At 39.2% G+C, this 19,180-nt stretch overlaps 1 protein-coding gene across 2 annotated transcripts in view; it reads right to left on the bottom strand.

The window, feature by feature from the left end:
• The window catches only part of DGKI (diacylglycerol kinase iota), a 593,672-nt gene that overhangs the window by 221,970 nt on the left and 352,522 nt on the right, over positions 1-19,180 (bottom strand). For both annotated transcript variants that reach the window (XM_060196647.1, XM_060196646.1), the window contains exons 11-12: positions 13,412-13,494; positions 11,382-11,442 (exon numbers count right to left, since the gene is read on the bottom strand). In XM_060196647.1, coding sequence (XP_060052630.1) covers positions 11,382-11,442; positions 13,412-13,494 — 144 coding nt within the window. The remainder of the gene's footprint in view (positions 1-11,381; positions 11,443-13,411; positions 13,495-19,180) is intronic.

A 19,180-nucleotide genomic window follows, 5' to 3' on the forward strand; every position in this document is an offset into this window, starting at 1 on the left:
ACAGTGGGAATCAGTTTTTAGAAATCTTTGCAGTGCTAAAGAAACTGCAGATTTACTTGTTTTGAAGTTTTATTCATTATCAAGGAGGAGAGTGATTATAGATTTGCCCCAGTCTTACAGTCTTATCAGATGTTTCATCTCAAAAAATACTTCCCCCTTATCAGTGGTCACTTTCAAGCATATTAAACCTGTCTTCATCTCAAGAATTTGACTTTATCTTCTAGAATAGCATAGCACAATGTTTTCCCAACATGGTAAACCAGTAATCCAGATACATTAAAGTGTAAAAAAGTCACTCCATTTTTCCAAACTGATCATTTATTAAAAAAGAAAACAATCAAAACCTGAAGCGTCCAGCACTAACCTCCTCTCTCTGGCTCTTTACTCGGTACACTATACTGGCAGAACGAACTTGTTGCTATCATAATAGAATAAACTGTATATGTGTCATAAAAGTTTAGAAAACTAAAATATTGTTTTATGCTAAAGGCACAATTTATACACAGTGAAAGCAGACACCTCTAATAATTACTGACAGGGATTTAAAGACCACTAGAAATACATGAAAATTCATAAACGGTGAGTGTACATGATATGATCACTTACTATAGGCAGAGTGTTCATAGAAGTAAATTCTACCAAATAGGGGGACAGGCAGTAGCACACCTGGTTAAGCTCACATGACAGAATTGCAAGGACTTGTATACGGATCCCAATTTGAGCCCCTGGTTCCCCACCTGCAGAAATGTCCCTTTACAAGTGGTGAAGCAGGTCTGCGGGTGTCTATATTTTTCTGCTCCTCTCTTGATTTCTGTCTTATACAACAGCAGTAGCAACAATAACAATAACAAGGACAACAAAAATGGGGAAAATGACCTCCAGGAGCAGTGAATTCGTAGTGCTGACACTGAGCCCCAGTGATAACCCTGGAGGCAAAAAAAAAAAAAATCTACCAAATAATGTGCTGGGACTTAGTAGACATCTAATTCAATTTCCCATGCAGAGAAGAAAGAAGGTAATCTCTTTAAATCTGGAGAGATGACCAATCCCCGACCCCCACCCCAATTCATCCTCAGCCTTATGGTTGGAGAGAAATTCACCACAGCACTGACCTTCCATCCATACCCCTGGTGTTAGTGCTGTGGTAATCTCATATGGTGCTGGGCTTTGAATATAGGGACTCTTGCTTGGTAAGATGCTCATTCTTTTGAGTGAGCTATCTCCTAACCCCAATCATTCTATTTTCCTTCAGGTAAATTTAAATTATAAATACTGTCAGATTTATGTGAAATCTGTCTTTCCTTTCTTGATAAAGGTAGACTTCAAGTTTAACAACAATCCATTTCACTCTGACAACACAATAATTGAAGAAAAAAACTTTTCATGCTAAAAATTACTATGTGATAAAAGCAAACAGAAACTAAAATGGTCATCAGAGTGTTGGGACAGTGTTTACTGACTGCAAAAGGAATTATAGAATATGAGAATAACTAGTGTAAGGATGATGTCAGGCTGAAGACAAGAGCATATGACAGATGGAGGCAAACTCACAAGGGGTTCTGGGTATGGAAGATTACTTAAGCCAGCCACTGATGGGAATTCAATCCTTTTGGCTCTTCCTTGCCTCTCACCTCTTCTCTCCTCTGGCTCTCATGATTTTTTTTTCTTTTAATATTTTTATGATATCAGAGGAAGCCAGGAATTTGACTTTTAACAGCAAATAGAAGATCAATTACTCCCTGCTGAAAGGAGGTTGTTTTGCAGCCAGATTCCCTTTTGGCTAAGAAGAACGTGAAGAAACCCTGCCTGACATTAGGGACCAAAGAACATTGAGACCAAAAACCAACCATTGGGCCAGGGGGTGGGGCACCCACCCAGTCAAGCTCACATATCACTATACATAAGGACCCAGAGCAAGTGACTGTTACACAGGGGAAAACAGAAGCAACTGGTAGTGTCACTTTATAAGACACAGCTATATGTAAATAGTATTAAAGGACATAAATTATGGTGAGGTCTTGTATGATACAGCAATCCCTAACAATGGAATTTTTAAGTTAAGCCAATTACCAAATAATATAGTTATAGCAATAACTATGTAGTGCCTTCTTAAATCCCAAGGCAACAGGAATCTTCCCCATTCTCTATAAAACCCATATTTCTCCCAGGCCTGGAACCTCCAGGGTGGGGCTCACTTTCCTGCATGCTTCTTTCAAGTTATACCAACTGATACTGCATATACTGACCCCAACCTAAGCAATGCAACCAGTACCACCTCAGCATACTTTACTTTGGACCGTGTCCAGAGATACCAGGAGTGGAATGTCAACCCTCCAGCTTCATTGCTTTGGTGAGACCTTTCCTAGCTCATAGGACTCCTTAATTCCATTTTGGGTGGTGCATTTCTTAACAAAGCCTCAAAACCTAGATAGAGACCAGGGCCCACGAGATAGAGCATATGTTCACATGTATCCATAAGTTAGGGGAAAAATATATGTCTTAAAGCAAAAGTGCACAATAGTTTGCAGTGACACAATACATGCAGCAAGCAAGTAGAAAGACATAAAAAAGACACCATAAAGTACCTAAGCAAATAGTTTCTACATATACCTAGATACCCTCCTCACCTACTTCCCATTTCACTTCCCTTAATTATCAGACAAAGTAAGGACTACAAAAGCTGGATAAGGACAAGAGACCAGCATACTTTAATGATGACTCTTTAGTCATTATCAGGTCAACCATTACCTGGGACCCTAGTCAGGGGGTCCTGGAATTCCCACACAAACATGATAGGCCTAGACCTCTAACAGATCCCTCTCTCCATGGTCACTGATCATCTCAATGAGGAACAACATAATGGAGCCTTTTGTGGGCCCCTATAGGATTTTGCTCTCAATGTGGATCAACATTGATAGGGAATGTTCCATTCTCCAAAGGGAGGTTGGACAATATACCCTACCATCCAGGGAAGAAAGGTCCTGAAATTAGTGCAGCCTGGAATGTTTCTAGCTATGATTATAGAATGCCAGCTCAGACCTATAATGATACAGAGGCTACATAGGCTCCAGTGCTGAATATGGGCCCCAGATCAAATCAGTAGGCTTCACAGTTAGTAATACTTATCTACTTTGGGAACTACTCTCTTCCCTGATCCAGCTTTCTAGTCCTTTTTCCAACTATGACACCATCTCCCCAGACAATGACTTGAATCCTCCTGCATGTTACCTGTCAGGCTCAAGCAAAAACTAGCAAAGTCAAGGGCCCCTTGGAATACACCTAAAATAGACCTACTAGCTATTTCCAAAATGGAGACCTCAAATCTTCATCTGCAATATTCTTGCTTTTAGGTTCATGATTAATCAACAATTTGTTATGCTTTATATCTTAACTCTTTTTCAGCCACCAGGTTCCAGATGCTACCATGATGCCAACCTAACTTCCCTGAGTAGAGGACCCCACCAATGTGTACTGGAACCCTGCCTCCCCATACCCCTGCCCCACTAGGGAAAGAGAGAGACAGGCTGGGAGTATGGATAGACCTGTCAATGCCCATGTTCAGCGGGGAAGCAATTACAGAAGCCAGACTTTCCACCTTCTACACACCATAATGATCCTGGGTCCATACTCCCAGAGGGATAAAGAATAGAAAAGCTTTCAAGGGAGGGGGTGGGATACTGAGTTCTGGTGGTGGGAACTGTGTGGAACTGTGCCCCTCTTATCCTATGGTCTTGTTAATATTTCCACTTTATAAATAAAAACTTAAAAAAGAGTGAGTAAGGTATCTAGGTCTAAATAGAAACTATTTGATTAAGTACGTTATGGTGTCTTTTTTAGGTCTTTCTACTTGCTTGCTGCACTTATTGGGTCACTGTAAACTATTGTGCACTTTTGCTTTAAGGTATATATTTCCCCTAACTTATAAATACATATACACACATGCTCTGACTCTCAGGCCCTGGTCCATATCTAGGTTCTGTGATTTTGTTAGGAATTGCATCACCTGAAATGGAATATGAAATATAAAATAAGCTGAAGTCTTTAACAAAACTGTATATTATGAACTTAAGTCCCCCAAACTGCTATTATTTCTCAATATCCAGCAACCTGTACCTGTTCATCAGACCATATTGTGGGTTGCAGGGCAAAGGCTGTGCTATCCAGGGTGTCCACATTTTCCTACAATATCCACAGCAGTTTTCTAGTACTCTTTCAGTGACATCGTTCAGTCCATTGCAACACCTAGCTTTTGGCATATTGCTGGTTAGAATCTAAGGGAACCTTCTAAATTGAAAAAAAACCAAAACATTTTCCAATTAAAGTTTTCGCCAACATTGTGTTTGGAAAAGCAGGACAGATAGATCTAGAACACCAACTCTAGGGCTTTGTCCCTGAGCAGCCCACCCACTCCTCAACTGCTGCAACATCTGGCCAGTGCTGCCACCACCTGGCTGTGCTCTGCTGTAGCTGTGACAGAACATTCTCCAGAAATGTTTTGAGCATCCTGTAAAATATCAACACCAGAGGCAGCTAGGATTGGAGAAGACTGTGGACTGACAATTTCTATCACTGCCACAGGGTTAACACTGGAGCTCGGTGCCTGCAGAGTAAATCCACTGCTCCTGGGGGCCACCCCCTTTTTTTTTCTTTTTTAATTTTTATTGTGATAGGACAATAAATCGAGAGGGCGAGAAGAGAGAGTGACATCTGTAATGCTGCCTCACTATTTGTGATGCTCCTCTCCTGCAGGTAGAGAAACACTTGAACCCAGGTTCTTGTCTATGATAATATGTGTGCTCAACTGGATATGCAACTGCCTGGAACCCTCACTTGATATTTTCTTTGCACAGCAGAGATAAATAGTATTTCTTTGTATCACATTCAGACAGAATAACTGAAAGAGTATCATAAAGAAGCCAAGGAGCAACAACTTTCTTCCCAGTTGGCCTATAGTAAGACAGTAGTTAGAAGGACCAACTGTTAGGACATTTACTACTCCTCATCCAGGGAAGTCAAACAAACAAGAAAAGAAGCACAGGCCAGGAGAGGATTCAGCAGGGAAAACACAGAAGCTTGATCTTGTGTAAGGCTGCAGGCTTGTGCACCATGTGAGCACCGCATGTGAGCACCATGGACAGCTGTGGAGCTACCAGGGATGGTAGAGTAGTGCTTTGATCTCTACCTCACCTGTCTGTCTGCCTGTCTCTTCCACTCTCATCTCTTTCTAAGTATATAGATTTTTACAAACAACTCATGGGTCTGGAGCACTCTCATGTGTATGAGATCCCTAACTTTGTTTAAAAAAGAGTCAGGAGGGGTCTGGGCAGTACTATAGTGGGTTAAGAGCACATGGTACAAAGTGCAAAGACCAGTATAAGAAACCTGGTTCGAGCCCCTAACTCCTCACTTACAGGGGGGGTCACTTCAGAGACACCTGCAGCCCTACTTTACCACTCAGGAAGCTTTCCCCCTGCAGGTGGGGATAAGGGGCTTGCACCTGAGTCTTTGTACATTGTAATGTGTGCACTTAACCAAGTGTGCCACTGGCTGGCCCTGAGAGTCACCATTTTTAGTGTAGAATCATGAAAATTTGGGCTCACTAAATTCTTTCTTAGTCTAGAAAACAAAGATGAAGCCAGCTCCTCCAGTATGTGACATCCAGCTATTTGACATCCTCAGGATTATACAAATCTGCCACAAAAGGTGTCACCTGCCTTGTTCACTCACCAAACAAGGACTGCTGGTAAAGACTGAGCACTCAAAGGTAGTTAGTTTAAAGTCCAAAATATATACCAGCGTTCAAAGACAGTACAAATTGAACTTAACATAGATCACCAGTGATGGGTTATTGTAATATCTTGCAGTGATTATTTATCTAGAATGCTATAAACTTTTTGTCAATGGATTTTTGCTTTTTTTAAACTACCTTCTAGAAAACTTAAATGTGGCTTAAAAATGTGGCTTATATTATGTGTCCTGAATAGCAAGTTGACAGAGTATAGTACTATAGATGCAAAGAACCTTGAAGATCTAAATGTCTCCTTTTGCAGATTTAGAACATCTCAAGAGGTTAAGGAATGTCATAATCACAGAAACAGCTGCAGAATCACTCTGTCCATCTTCAGCTGTGATATGAGGATGTGGTCAGAGATGTTGTATTTTAATTATATAAAATTAAAGTAATTGATATTGAATGCAAGTACTGTTTTCCAAACTAATGCCTGTATGTGAAATGATACTTTCAACACTTAAACTAATATGGTTAAGGACAAATATATCCTGTGCTTAATCTGCCAAAAAGATCCCACTTCTGACTCCTCCTGGGAACTTGTCACTGTACTGAAGGGATTTCTGACAGCTCCCACAGTGGCAGACATGCTCACTAAGTAAAAACCGAACACCTCATGTCAGCTGAGTACTCGACACCTTCAAGAATCTCACTTCACTTGCCTGCAACCAGTGTTTTTTCTTCATGAATCTTCAGAATTACACTTCTTTTTATAAACTCAGCTCCCACTCAACATTAGCACTTGCATATTAGTTCCATAAACTAATAAGACTAAAACTATCAATCACATTCCTGGATAAACAGTTCATAAAGCTCATATACAGTTCTCAAAACTCCTTATGTTAACAAGGTATGATAAAAGAAAACTTGGCTTTACATGAGGTCCATATAAACAAAGTTTGGGTTCTAGTTTATTGAACTACAGATGCTACCGCCAACAAAAGTAATTTTTTATATTGTATTTATGTATTTAATAATTACACAGGGAAACAGAGAGAAGGGGAAGATGGAGAAAGAGAGATAGAGAGACTTAGAGAGAGAGAGTGAGAGAGAGAGACAGTGAGAGAGAGAGAGAGAGAGAGAGAGAGAGACCTGCAGCACTGTTTGACTGCTTGCAAAACTTTCCCCCTGCAAGTGGAGACTGAAGGTTTGAACCTGTTGGTGTGCTTCTAGTTCTGCTTCTGGGATCCCTTCTGTGACATTGCTTGACGCTGTGGTCTATTTACATGGTCATTCTGTTCCATTGGTTTGGTCTCACTCCCCCTGCCTCAGAGAGATTTTGGTTTAGTCCTGCCTTTTCACGCTTTTTCCTTCTCCCTGCCCCCTATCCTATGTACTTCCTTGGTTCCGGACAGCTGCAGCCGGAGGAGAGAGATGCAAGACAGAATTGGGTTGTGATTGGATCAGATTAGTTTTTTGAATCATTCGCTTGTGAATAAAGAAATACTGCTTCTCCGCTCAGCCATGTGTCCCTGGTCATCTGTCTTCCGCCGCGAAGCTAGCCCGGCATACTGAACTCTGAACTCTGACTGACAGAACCTAGGTCTTTGCACATTATAACACATGCACTCAATCAGGTGCAACACGACCCCTAATAATTTGTACTTAAGTATGCATCAATTCAGGTGTAAATGCTGTACTTTATTTTAGCTGTACAAGCCAGTTGCGAGAAACTCAAGTGTAAATGTCTGAAGTACATTGTGGGCTATGTAGAAGGATGTGAAAATTGAAGTTAGGGGTATAAGGTTTCTTAGATAGGTACCTAAAAAAACTTAAAATATAAAAGGCAAGCAGCAGACAGGGTGTTGGTGTAGAGGGTTAAGTGCACATGTTACAAGGCACAAGGACCCATGCAAGGATCCCAGTTTAAGGCCCCAGCTTCCCACCTGCAGGGGTTCACTTCACAAGCCATGAAACAGGTCTGCAGGCATCTATCTTTCTCTCCCCCTATCTGTCTTCCTCTTTCTATTTCTCTCTGTCCTATCTAACAACAATGACAACAATGGGGGAAAATCTCTTCCAGGAGCAGTGGACTCCTAGTGCAAGGCACTGAGCCCCAGAAATAACCATGGAGGAAAAAAAATGAAAATAAAGGCCCAGTGGAGCACCTGGTAGAGTACACGTCACAACAGCAAGGACCCTTGTTCAAGCCCCCAACCCCCACCAACAGTGAGGATATTTCATAAGCAGTGAGGTAGGGCTGCAGAGCTCTCTCTTTCCCCCCTCTTATCTAAATCTCTTATCTTGATTTCTCTTTGTCTCTAAAAAAAGAAAGGGAAAGTAATATTTAGCTTGCTTAATCTTCATTAATCATGGTATAGTTTCAGAAAAGAGATGCTAGAAAAGACAGAATAGAAGTGTGGGAGACCCAGGTAGTCTGCATGTTAAGAAGGGTGACATCAATGGTAGCAGAGTGTATTCATAGCTATTCCCACACTGTGATCTGATCTCGTCATTAGGATTTTTTAGGGGTGAATCAAGTCTGGGTCTTGCCTCAGACTCTGGACTGAAACTTTTTTTTTTTCTGGACATCTACTCTACTCCTGACTTTCTAGTCTCCAAATCCAATAAGTTTTCAGCTTCCTCTTTAGGACAGGATCTCTGCCTGTTCCTTGATATAGTTCTTAATAGACTGTTGGTTTTCTGTCTACTTCTCTTTTCTTTTTCCTTTTGACTCAGACTCCATAATTATAGGGGTTTGATAATTGTCTGGGTTTTATTCCTTCTTCTTTGTCCTTTAAACATGTAAATCCCATGCTTTCAAATATCTATCTAATCATAGAGAATGCCTTGCTGCCATAAGACCCAAATGGTGGTTTCCTATGCAGAGTTTTTGAGCAGAAGAAATAAAGGAGAGAGGACAGTGGCAGGAGGTTCAGTGGATGACAAGGAAATTTAGAAGGTAAAATGCCCAATCAATGATTAGATCCACTATGTAGGGAAAAGCTAGATAGCTCGTGTGGATTTGAGGTCATGGTAATGTCAATGAAGAATAAGAATGCTGGGGGCCAGGCACACCCAATTAAGCACACCTATCACCATGTACAAGGACCCTCACTCTTCATCTGAACACTACATGTCTGCAAGTATCTGTCTTTCTCTACCCTTCTTTATTTTTCTCCTTTCTCAATTTCTCTCTGTCCTGTCCAAAAGAAGGAGGAGGAGGAGGAGAAGGAGAAGAAGAAAAGGGCCACCAGGAGCAGTGATTTTGTAGTTCCAGCACTGTCCCAGCAAAAACCCTAATGGAAAAAAAAAATGACTCCAAATTTGAGACACTACACATAATCTCAACTTTTTCTGAGGCTGTAATTGAGATTTAGAGAAAGAAAAAGACTTGAGTGGAATGAAGTTATATAGGAAGACCAGTAGATAATAAAACAAGCATAACTGCAGGGTTTAGGTGGTGGTACATCCAGTAGAGCACGCATGTTAGCATATATGCAGGGACCTAGATTCAAACACTCATCTCCACCTACAGGAAGGAAGTTTCATAATAGATGGAATAGTGATGCAAGTGTCTCTCCTTTCTGTTTCATTCTCCCTCTATCTCTCTTGGTTTCTCAGCCTTTATGAAAAAGAGAGAACCAAATATAAAGGGGGAAAAAGGTGGTGGCTACTGGCAATGTAGAACTATGCAGGCACTTCTTCTTCTTCTAGCGTTTGCCCTTCTTCCGTAGCCAGTCAACAGTGTCAGGTTGAAAGCTGTCAGGAGCTGCTTGTTGCTGGCTTTGAAAGTGACTGGGATCCATATGGATTCAGTCAGCTAGGAAGGATTGTCAGTTTCCCCAATGAATGGGTACTCACGGGATGCACCACGAGAAGGTTGATCCAATGCACTGAAACCTTAGCAATAACCTTATGGCAGAGAGAGAGAGAGAGAGAGAGAGAGAGAGAGAGAGAGAGAGGGAATTTTTTCTTTTTCTTTTATTTCTATGAGGGTGTCTTAATGCCTATAGGACACAACATCCACTCCTCTTGGAGGCCATTTTTCCCCTTTCTTTTGTTTGATAGGAGAGAGAGAAATTGTGAGAAAAGGGGAAGATACAGAGGATGAGAAAAAGAGAGACTTCTGCAGCACTGCTTCACTATTCATGAAACTTCTCCCCTTCAAGTGGGGACTGGGAGCTTGAACCTGGGTCCTTTAGATGGTAACATGCACCAGTGCCAAAGGAGGACAATTGCAGTGAATAGTCACAATGAGTTTAACTTTTGATTGATGATGACTAATCTCAAGGAAAGTTGAGGTAGGAAGAAGGCTGTGAGTATGGGTATGTCCCTGTGTGTGTGCTACCTTAGAACTACCCTGGAGGATGTAGTTAACATGAAATGCTTTCAGAAGGGTTAAGAAAATTCCACACCAGTAGTTCTCTAGACATATCTTCTAAGTGCACTGGAATTAATTAAAATTAAATTGGTATTGTTATATGTATGTGTATGTGGGGGGATCCATGGTCCAACCGTTTGAGAAAGGATTAAAGTGAAATTGGTCTGATTTATCCTCTAGAAGACTTCACAATGAATTTTATTTTATCTTATTTGCAAAGCCTGATATGGTATATGTGAGACTTCTAGGTTCAGGGAAACAGCATAGCATTGAAACTTCCCCTAGTGCTGTGGTACCCACATGTGGTGCTGAGACTGAACCCAGACTATGCATAGCAAGATAAGTGGTGAACTATCTGGTGAGCCACCTCCTGAGTCCTATGATGGATTGATAGTTTAACAGTGTGTGTTGAGAATCTCCAAGAAAGCCAAACACTCCTTCATCAACTGAAAAATATTTCTCTTCACAAAACACCTTCAGGGACCAGTAGAATGACTGTTCCAGTAATATTTATTAGTTTATAATGTATTTCTGATGGAGTATTAAGTGTCCCTGCAGATGGAATTAGATGATTTCACTGCATTTCCCTTGAGAATAAAACATTCTAATTAGAGGGATTAGATAAAAGAATTGAAGATAGGTCATAATGTTCCTATGAGAACAGCTTCCAATAACAGAAAAACAAAACAAAACAAACAAAAAAACACTGGACAGCTCAACTCTTTGTCCTGCTAAACATGTCAGCACAATAAATGGCAAATGTAGAAATAGGTGATTTTTTTAAAAGAAAATAACAGGAAAATATTTCTGTGACATTAAGCTTTATTATATTCCCCCCCCCCTTTTTTTTTTTTTTTTACAAATTAATAGACATGGAGCCAAGTGATGACCTTTCAGTCAAATTAATGATACCTAATACTTTCTTTGTGCCCACATAGGCTACTCAATTATTGTGACTAAAAGGAACAATTTGAAACCAGCTAGTCTGTAATTTTGAAGAGTCGAGTCATCTGTAATTTTTACTGTAGTGACCTATCTAGATCCTTACCTTAGGAAAGGGGAAGGAGTGAAATATAATTCAGATTCATGGAGTATATATCATAAGGATGATAGTCGAGCCTCTCCTAGCCTTCAGTGTCTATAGTTCATATGAAAGAATCATGCATGTTAGCAGACTGGAAAGACTGTGATATGGAAATGAAAAAATAAAGCTCATACAAAATAAAGAAGATGAAAAATAGAGAATTGGATTCTATTTCAAGGACCTACCGTTCCATCCCCTCCACAGGCCAGAATTCGTAGATTTGGCACCTTTCTATATAATTCAAGCCTGTAGGGGAAAAGGATGAGAAAGTGAAGAGAGCTTATCACATATCAGAGAGAAGATACATTGCAAAGAGGGGCTGGGCTGGGGCCCTGGAGAGAATATCTAATTGTAAAGATAGCAACAAAACTAGCTACGAGGTAATCACAAGAGAACTGTCTTCAACAACTGGGTCAGAGGTTGGCAGCAAACATCACTTTTTAAATGGCCAATATCAGAATGAGATTTTAAGATGTCCTGGATTTGTATTGACCATGATTTCTACCTGAAGATCAATTAATAATACTTATTTTTTTAAATTTATTTTTCTCTCCCTCCTTCAAGAGAAGTTATCATTAACTGAGAATCAATAGTCCTTGTAGTTCTTCTTCTGACATTTATTGAGTCTTTTAGACCTTTTTATACATGGAACCTGCACTTCTTATTCTTTATCCTAGGATGTCATTTCCAGAGATAGGGGGTGGGTATAACCAACAACCATAACTAACACCACTGCTTCCACCTGTAATCTGCTCACTAACATCAAAACCTTCATCTGTACTTCCTCAATCCGAGGGGATTTACTGATATTTTTTCTACATCTGTGTATTTTCTACATAGTAATCTATAGCTGTATTTTATGTTTCATTCAGCTCTCAAGAAAACAGAATAGTCCTGTGGCTGCTAAAATTGTTCAAATAATGCTTTTATTGTCTCTCTTCCAGAAAACATTGTCTTCTGAAATTAAAATACTTTTTCTGAAATAAGTGCTGCCCATTTTCTTTATGATCTATTAAATAGCTACCTAAAATCTAATGAAGGTTGCAAGATCTTGAAAAAGCAAAAGCAAACCATTGAAAGAACAAAAGTCAGGATAGCAGATTTGCCTGCATACATTCAAGCAGAGACAGGACAAAGCAGTCTAAGAGCAAACCCTAGTGGCAAGAAGTCCAGAGACCAAGAGACTCACAACAGAAATTATGTCTGTATGTATATCCTACATATATTGCATGCCACTTCAATGTTCTAAATTAATTGATATTGAACACACTCATAAATAATACCACATTCATTTTCCATTTTATTCTGAATATTAATTATCTAGAAAATACCTGAATTAATGTTTCTTTGCCACTGGTAGTGTTATTTATATAAAAATAAGTTCCCTTCACTTCATTTACCAGGTAACCTTCAAAGAATCTTAATTGATGGGTTTAAAAAGGAGATAACTAAAACAAGAGCAGAAATGGATTTATTACAATGCCCTTCTCCAGTCAAGGGAAGGTGCACAATAGGCCTTACAGATAAACTTTATTTTCAGCAGCTTTAATAAAACAGAGAGCGGCATAACTGAGGAGCTTGCTCTGTGGGTAAAGCATATACTTGCCACACCATGGAGTTCCATTTCCAGCTCCAGCAGGAACAGAGCCTCCACCAGTAAAATAAATAGATACATCTTAAGCAAATAAATAGAAATCAGGTAAACAAAGTTTTGAGAAGCTCAGAAATGGGGCAGAGCAAGCATTAGACTGCCTCTCCCTCTCCAATGAAGATTTGATTAATGGAATTGATTACTCAGTCTGTCTCAGTTTCAGATGGCCACAACTCCATGAACTTCTAGTTCAAACACATAGACATATCCATAAGCAAATAAGAGCCATCCGCACAAAGACATTTATAGCCCCATTAGGTATGTCTCCAGAGCTGCAGATATAGCAACAGAGCAATGGCAGATCCTGTCTCACTTCACAGACTTGATAATCATCTGTGGTGTTATGTACAGGAGCATGGAACCTACCTGAAGTAGTCACTGAATAAACAACCAAGAAGATGCAAGATGAAGGGAGTTAACTCCATAAAAAGAGAGGTAGTATGTAAAGTTTTTAAAAGGGAAGGATACCTCTCTTTAAGGTGGCAGTTGGTGCAAACAAGATTTCACAAAGCATTACAATATTGAAGCTTAACTCCGAAGCACAGAAAGTGTTTCCAGACTTACGCATCCTTTGGCCCTTCCTGAGAAAGATCAAAGACTTGCCGTGGGTTCAGGTACCACATAAACATCTGCAAGACTTTGGTTCCCTGTAGGGGAAGAGAATGACAATAGTAGGAATAAATATTCAATATCACATGCTCATTTTAAATATAAAAATAGGTCCTGCTACCAACAACAATAAGTATAAGAGTTTAGAAGTATAGAGTTTAGAGTGGCTAAGGAGATGGTGCAGTTTAGAGAACACTGGTCTTGCTGGCCTGAGGGCTCCCAGTCCAGTCCCCAGTGCCACAGGTACTAGAGTTGTGCTTTGACTTCTCTCTCTCTCTCTTTCTGTGTGTGTGTGCATCTGTCTGTCTCTTTCCTCTGTATCCTTTGCTCTATATTAAAACAAGAAGTGAAAAGAAAAAAAAAAACAGAAAAGACAAAAATGGCTGTTGCAAATGGTAGTCATTATATAGACATCAAGCTCTGGTGATAACCTTGGTGACCAAATAATAAATAATAACAAATAAAAGAGTTTTACAAGACATAGTGGAGAAAAAGAGGAGGAAGAGGGAAAAGAAGAAGGACAAGAACAAGAAAAACAAAACAAGAAGAAGAGATGACTGAAGCACTGTTCTAACACTAGTGGGATCTCAAGCACCTGGTTCCTCAGACACAGGAATGTGTGTGTTCTACTGGGATAACTTCCAACCAGTTCTGAAATCCTCAAAATTAATAAGTAAAATAAATATTTAAAGAGTATAGAGAATTAAAGTCATGGGCTGGAGGTCATTACACTCTATAGACTGAATGTCCAAAATTAGTCCCTAGTGGGAAATTATAGGTAAGTTTCTTAATTTTGTTAGATTCAGTCCCTCCTCCTTAATGCAAACAAGATTGGCTCATCATATATTTATTGTGAGATTTAAATGCAATAATGTCTCAAGCTCATGCCAGAGTGCTCTGTCGACAATAAGGACAACAATGATTAGTGTCTATTGGAGCTACCATTACTACTTAATGAGGAAAAACCCATGGAGGGTATCATTTATAACACTATGAAACTGGCCACTAGTTCATACTTTATAGAGCATATTATTATTGACTTTGTATAATATGAAATGTGGAGAGTTAGCAGGTTTTATACTTACTGAACTAAAATTAAAGTTTTTAAATAGAGCAAAAGTATGATAAGCTCCCTAATATTTTGAATAAATACCTCTAGTGTTTCTAGCTACTATCATATCTTAACAAATGGATAATTTTCAATTCTTTATTTCCTTGCCAAATCCAAATATTTCTCTACCACATGAATGTTTGTGAATGGGTTAAGTAACTGGGACCTATATATATATAGATCTTCATGGCAAATGGAAGGGAGTTCTGGATCATTTCTTAAAACAGATTAAACAGAGAAGTGAGAGCAACATTCTTTTTAAGTTAAGCAGTATAAAAAACTGTGTGTCCTGCATCAGTCATAGCAAATAATACTCAGTCAGTTGGACAGGATTCGTTGCTTGTAATTGTAACTCTTTTACTAGACACACGGTTGGTCTTTATTAAAATACTTCCCAAATAATACCCCTACCATACTCTGATAGTCAACCCAGTATAGTAGAAACAGCATCAGATTGGGCAGAATTAACTTGGGTGTTCTAATTAGATGATCAGAAGCATTTAAACTTTGGCAAAAAAATCACCATAGAAAATAAGAGGATGAGAGCTACTTTTCCAGGGTGATTATGAGAATTAAAGGAGCCAGTAATCTTTATGTATCTTGCACAGTATGTGGCACAAAATAGGGTTGTTTTTTTTTTTTTTTTTGTAATTGTCAGTCTTTTTCTTTTTGTTCCATGTTATCCTGATCATTAAATTACACTTGAGGGTATAAGAGCTAGTGTAGTTTGTAATTATCACATTGTTCTACCAGTTGATACAGAGGCCAGTGTATGTCTCTGTTTCACATTTCATCCAAACCTACAATTTAAAAGTTCTGCTTTATCATAGGGTTGCTATAAATTTAGGAAGAGCACTCTGTCTTTAATGATCAGAACTGAGCCTTCAGTTCCATCAAATGACTTATTTTCACTCCCTATAAAATTGAGACCAAGATTTAGATACTTGAGACTGGATCATTCTCTATCTTCCCTCACGATGACTTGCTATCATTTCAGTTAGGGTTATCTCAAGCAATCCTTTTTGTTCTTTTCAATAAGACCAAATTCATTTTAATAACTGTCAATTTTATTTCTTAAAAAATCCTAACTAACTTACTAGAAAATTATTTTTTAGTTTCAGATTCCTAGAGTAATATGAATTATGGAGTAAATTGCAACTTTTCAAAATTGGCTACAGTATAGTGCTCACCTCAATTTCAGTTTCTCCTAATTAAGCAGCAAGTACTAGATAATTAACAACTTTCAAAAAAAATCAAGAGGTTGTTTTCCTTTAACTTAAGATTTCTCCAAACAGTTTGAGTAGTCATGTCATTTTGGTTTTGCTCATTTTTTAATTTGTGCTAGTTAGAACACCTAATTATATCCATTTATGTTTTTGAAGATAGGGTGTTAATTAAGATTGGCTGGTTTCGCACTCCAGACCTCAAGGGGGCATCAGTGACACTGTAGCCTGTTAGAACAATGTCCTCTGGTATTGTGCAGGCAGAAGGGCATAGAGATACACAGCTACTCTATCAGCACTTACAGTCAGGCATGATATAATTACTTTAAATGTGCTCTTTCTAAAATGTAGCCATTAGCAAAAAACAGTAAGTGTCTGAAAGCTTTTAAATCAGTTTTTATGGATGGAGAGAAAAGGTCTCACACACAATTGAGTCAGTTCTATTAACTCTACTGTTGCCTCTAGGATAATCAACTTTAGGATCTTAATAGAAGTCATTTAATAAAACTGAATGGTAAAATTGAATTTCCGGAGTGGGGGGAGTCAATTCTTTGTCACTGGCAGGACTAACTTTACTCAGCCATTTATACAACTGTCACTCACTAACAAATTCCAAACATTTCTCCCCCATGGCCCTCTCTCTGTCTCTCCATATATATGTGTTTACATATAATATCATATATATATATATAAAGATGCTACATTTGTGTGTGTCCAGTTTTCCCTAAGTGAAAAAAAAATAGCTTACATATCAACTTTAACACAACCTGGAGAGGTTTCTTACATAGGTGGATGTGTATGCAATGTCTCCTTGTTCAAAGAAATTTGTAAGATATTGGGTGTTCCCTATAGGGAGCTGAAGGTTGTTTTTTTCCAGCTTTAAATATTGGGGAACAGTGTGAAGCAGGTGAAAATAATTTTCTATAATACAGGTGCATTTTTCAAGAGGGAAATGGAAAGAGTTCTACCTACTACATCTACCTACTACATACTGGGGTCAACTTTAGGTGAAGGAACAGAGAGATGAAGGAAACAGAGATCTCATTCTCCAGAGTATATTACTCATAACAGAGTGTATAATTATAATAATTTAGAGCTGTGAAGAGTCAATAATAATGAGTCATAATAATAATATGCACAAATAGCATATCAGTCCTCACCAAAACATTGCAACCCTTGTGTAAGATGAAACTGTTTTTTTCCCCACCAGAGTTATTGCTGGAGCTCAGCATCTGCATAATGAAACCACTGCTCATAGAAGCCATTTTCCCCCTTTCTTTTATTGAATAGAACAGAGAGAAATTTAGAGGAGAGCAGAGATAGAGAAGGAGGGAGAGGCACCTGCAATTCTACCTCACTGCTTGAGAAGCTCTCTGAGGTTTGACCTGGGGTGCTTGCGCTTGGGGTGTGCCAGCTCTCAGCCACATAAGCTGAAATATTCTTCTGTTACTAAAATACTCTTAGCTTCTAGCACAGAGGTATTTTCTAGACCACAGAAAAGGCAAATGCCCAAAGAAAGGGAAATAAAATTTAGTGAAGGAGTTAGAAAAATAATTATTTGAAACTGTCTTCAAAAAATCTCAAAGGAATATATAACTTACTCTATAAATATGTATCAGGATCCTACTCTCTTCATATGAGTACACACAGGCACTCAGAAGTTAAATACAAATAAACCAGTTCACTAATGATAGAAAGTACTAAGATAGAGATGCCAACTGGGAAGCATGAGTGGCCAGAGGAAACATTCTAATATGAACTGAAGGAGTAGACGAATGTGTCCTAGGCATGCCACCAGATCAGTGTCTTGAAAGATAAGTAAGGGGAAACATTTCTTTCCACAGAGAGTAGAAGAGAAATTTTTAGGGGAAGGAAGAAATTGAATAAAGTCTTTGAACCATAAGGTAGGAGGAAAGAGGACAAAATTGTCTAAGTGTATTTAGGGAAGCCATGTGTACTAAAGACACTGGGCTTCACTCTATAGGAGATAAGTGTCACAGAAATATTGTAATATGGACAGGTAGACTGGCATTTGGATACATCAGTCTGGTCAGAGATGAAGGAACTAGACATCTATAAGACCAGATAGGTGACTTCAACTGGGTCTCAGCCATAGCTATATATAGTTCCTCCAATATTCATTTGCTGAAGCATTATTCCCATGTGTATTTAGAGGTGGAACCTTTGGAAGGTGATTGAGTCCTGAGGGTGATGCCTTCATGAATGGGATTAGTGCACTTAACAAAGAATCCCCAGTGAACTAACTGTATCCTTCCACCAGGTAAGGTCACAGAAAGAGGGCAAAGCAAGAAGATATTTGTCTATAAATTAAGAAGATCCTCACCAGACATCAAACTGCCAGTACCTTGATCTTGAATGTCCCAGATACCAAGACTGTCAGAAATCGATTTCTATTATGTATTAACCAGTCAGTACATGGCATGATGTTTAAGCAACCTGAATAGACAGAAACAGCTGGCCCACACTCCCACCAACACCAACCCTGGAAAAGGACACCTTCCACAGATTCACGTTTGACTGTCCTAACTCCAGCCTTCGAAGCTGACCTGAAAAGATTTCATGACTGGATTTTAAAGTGTGTCATCATCTACTGAATGTAGAATTTGATCTCTCCATCCTCTTGGCCCCATGTATTCTGAACATAAGGAGTTAAATTTTTATTTAAATATAGTGATTCTTTATTTATACTCTGAGCATTGCAGAAAAATCACACCTTCATTGAGTTTGTTGGTATAAATATTTATTTATTTAATATTTTATTCATTTTAATTTGTTTAGTGAGACAGAGGGGAGAGAGAGAAAGAGAGAGAGATAAAGAGATAACGAGAGGGAGAGAAAGAGAGAGAAATGCTCATCCCTGGCATATAGTGGTGCTGGGAACTGAACCTGAACCTCAGAGCTCTAGTCATGAAAGTCCTTTGCATATCCATTATGCTGTCTCCCAGAACCCTAGTGGAAATATTCTGAAACAGTTTAGAGATATAAACAGCTTACTCGAAGTTACTTTTGGGGTCTTCTCCTTCTCCCCACACTGGCTGCTTTGCCCAAGTCTTAGACACTTGATGTCTCGTCACCCAATCTGGTCCCCTACGCCTACACTGAATTTCTCTGTTCCAGACTCTTGGAAACAGAGTTGGCAGTCAGCTGAGGTAAAGAACAAACAACTCATCACAGACCCCTGCAAGCGTCAACCCGGCTTTGACCTAGCACGTTATGATTGGGCCCTCCTCAATCGCTATCGAACAAGGCCATGGCCGGTGCGCCGCTATGTTCCATCGCTGGGGAGCCAGAGACGACCCGAACTGCCCCTGCGGCTACAGACAGACTATGACCCACATAGTCAACGACTGCCACCTCTCCAGATTCAAA

Source organism: Erinaceus europaeus, chromosome 8, assembly GCF_950295315.1.
Source record: "Erinaceus europaeus chromosome 8, mEriEur2.1, whole genome shotgun sequence".
Taxonomy (NCBI): domain Eukaryota; kingdom Metazoa; phylum Chordata; class Mammalia; order Eulipotyphla; family Erinaceidae; genus Erinaceus; species Erinaceus europaeus.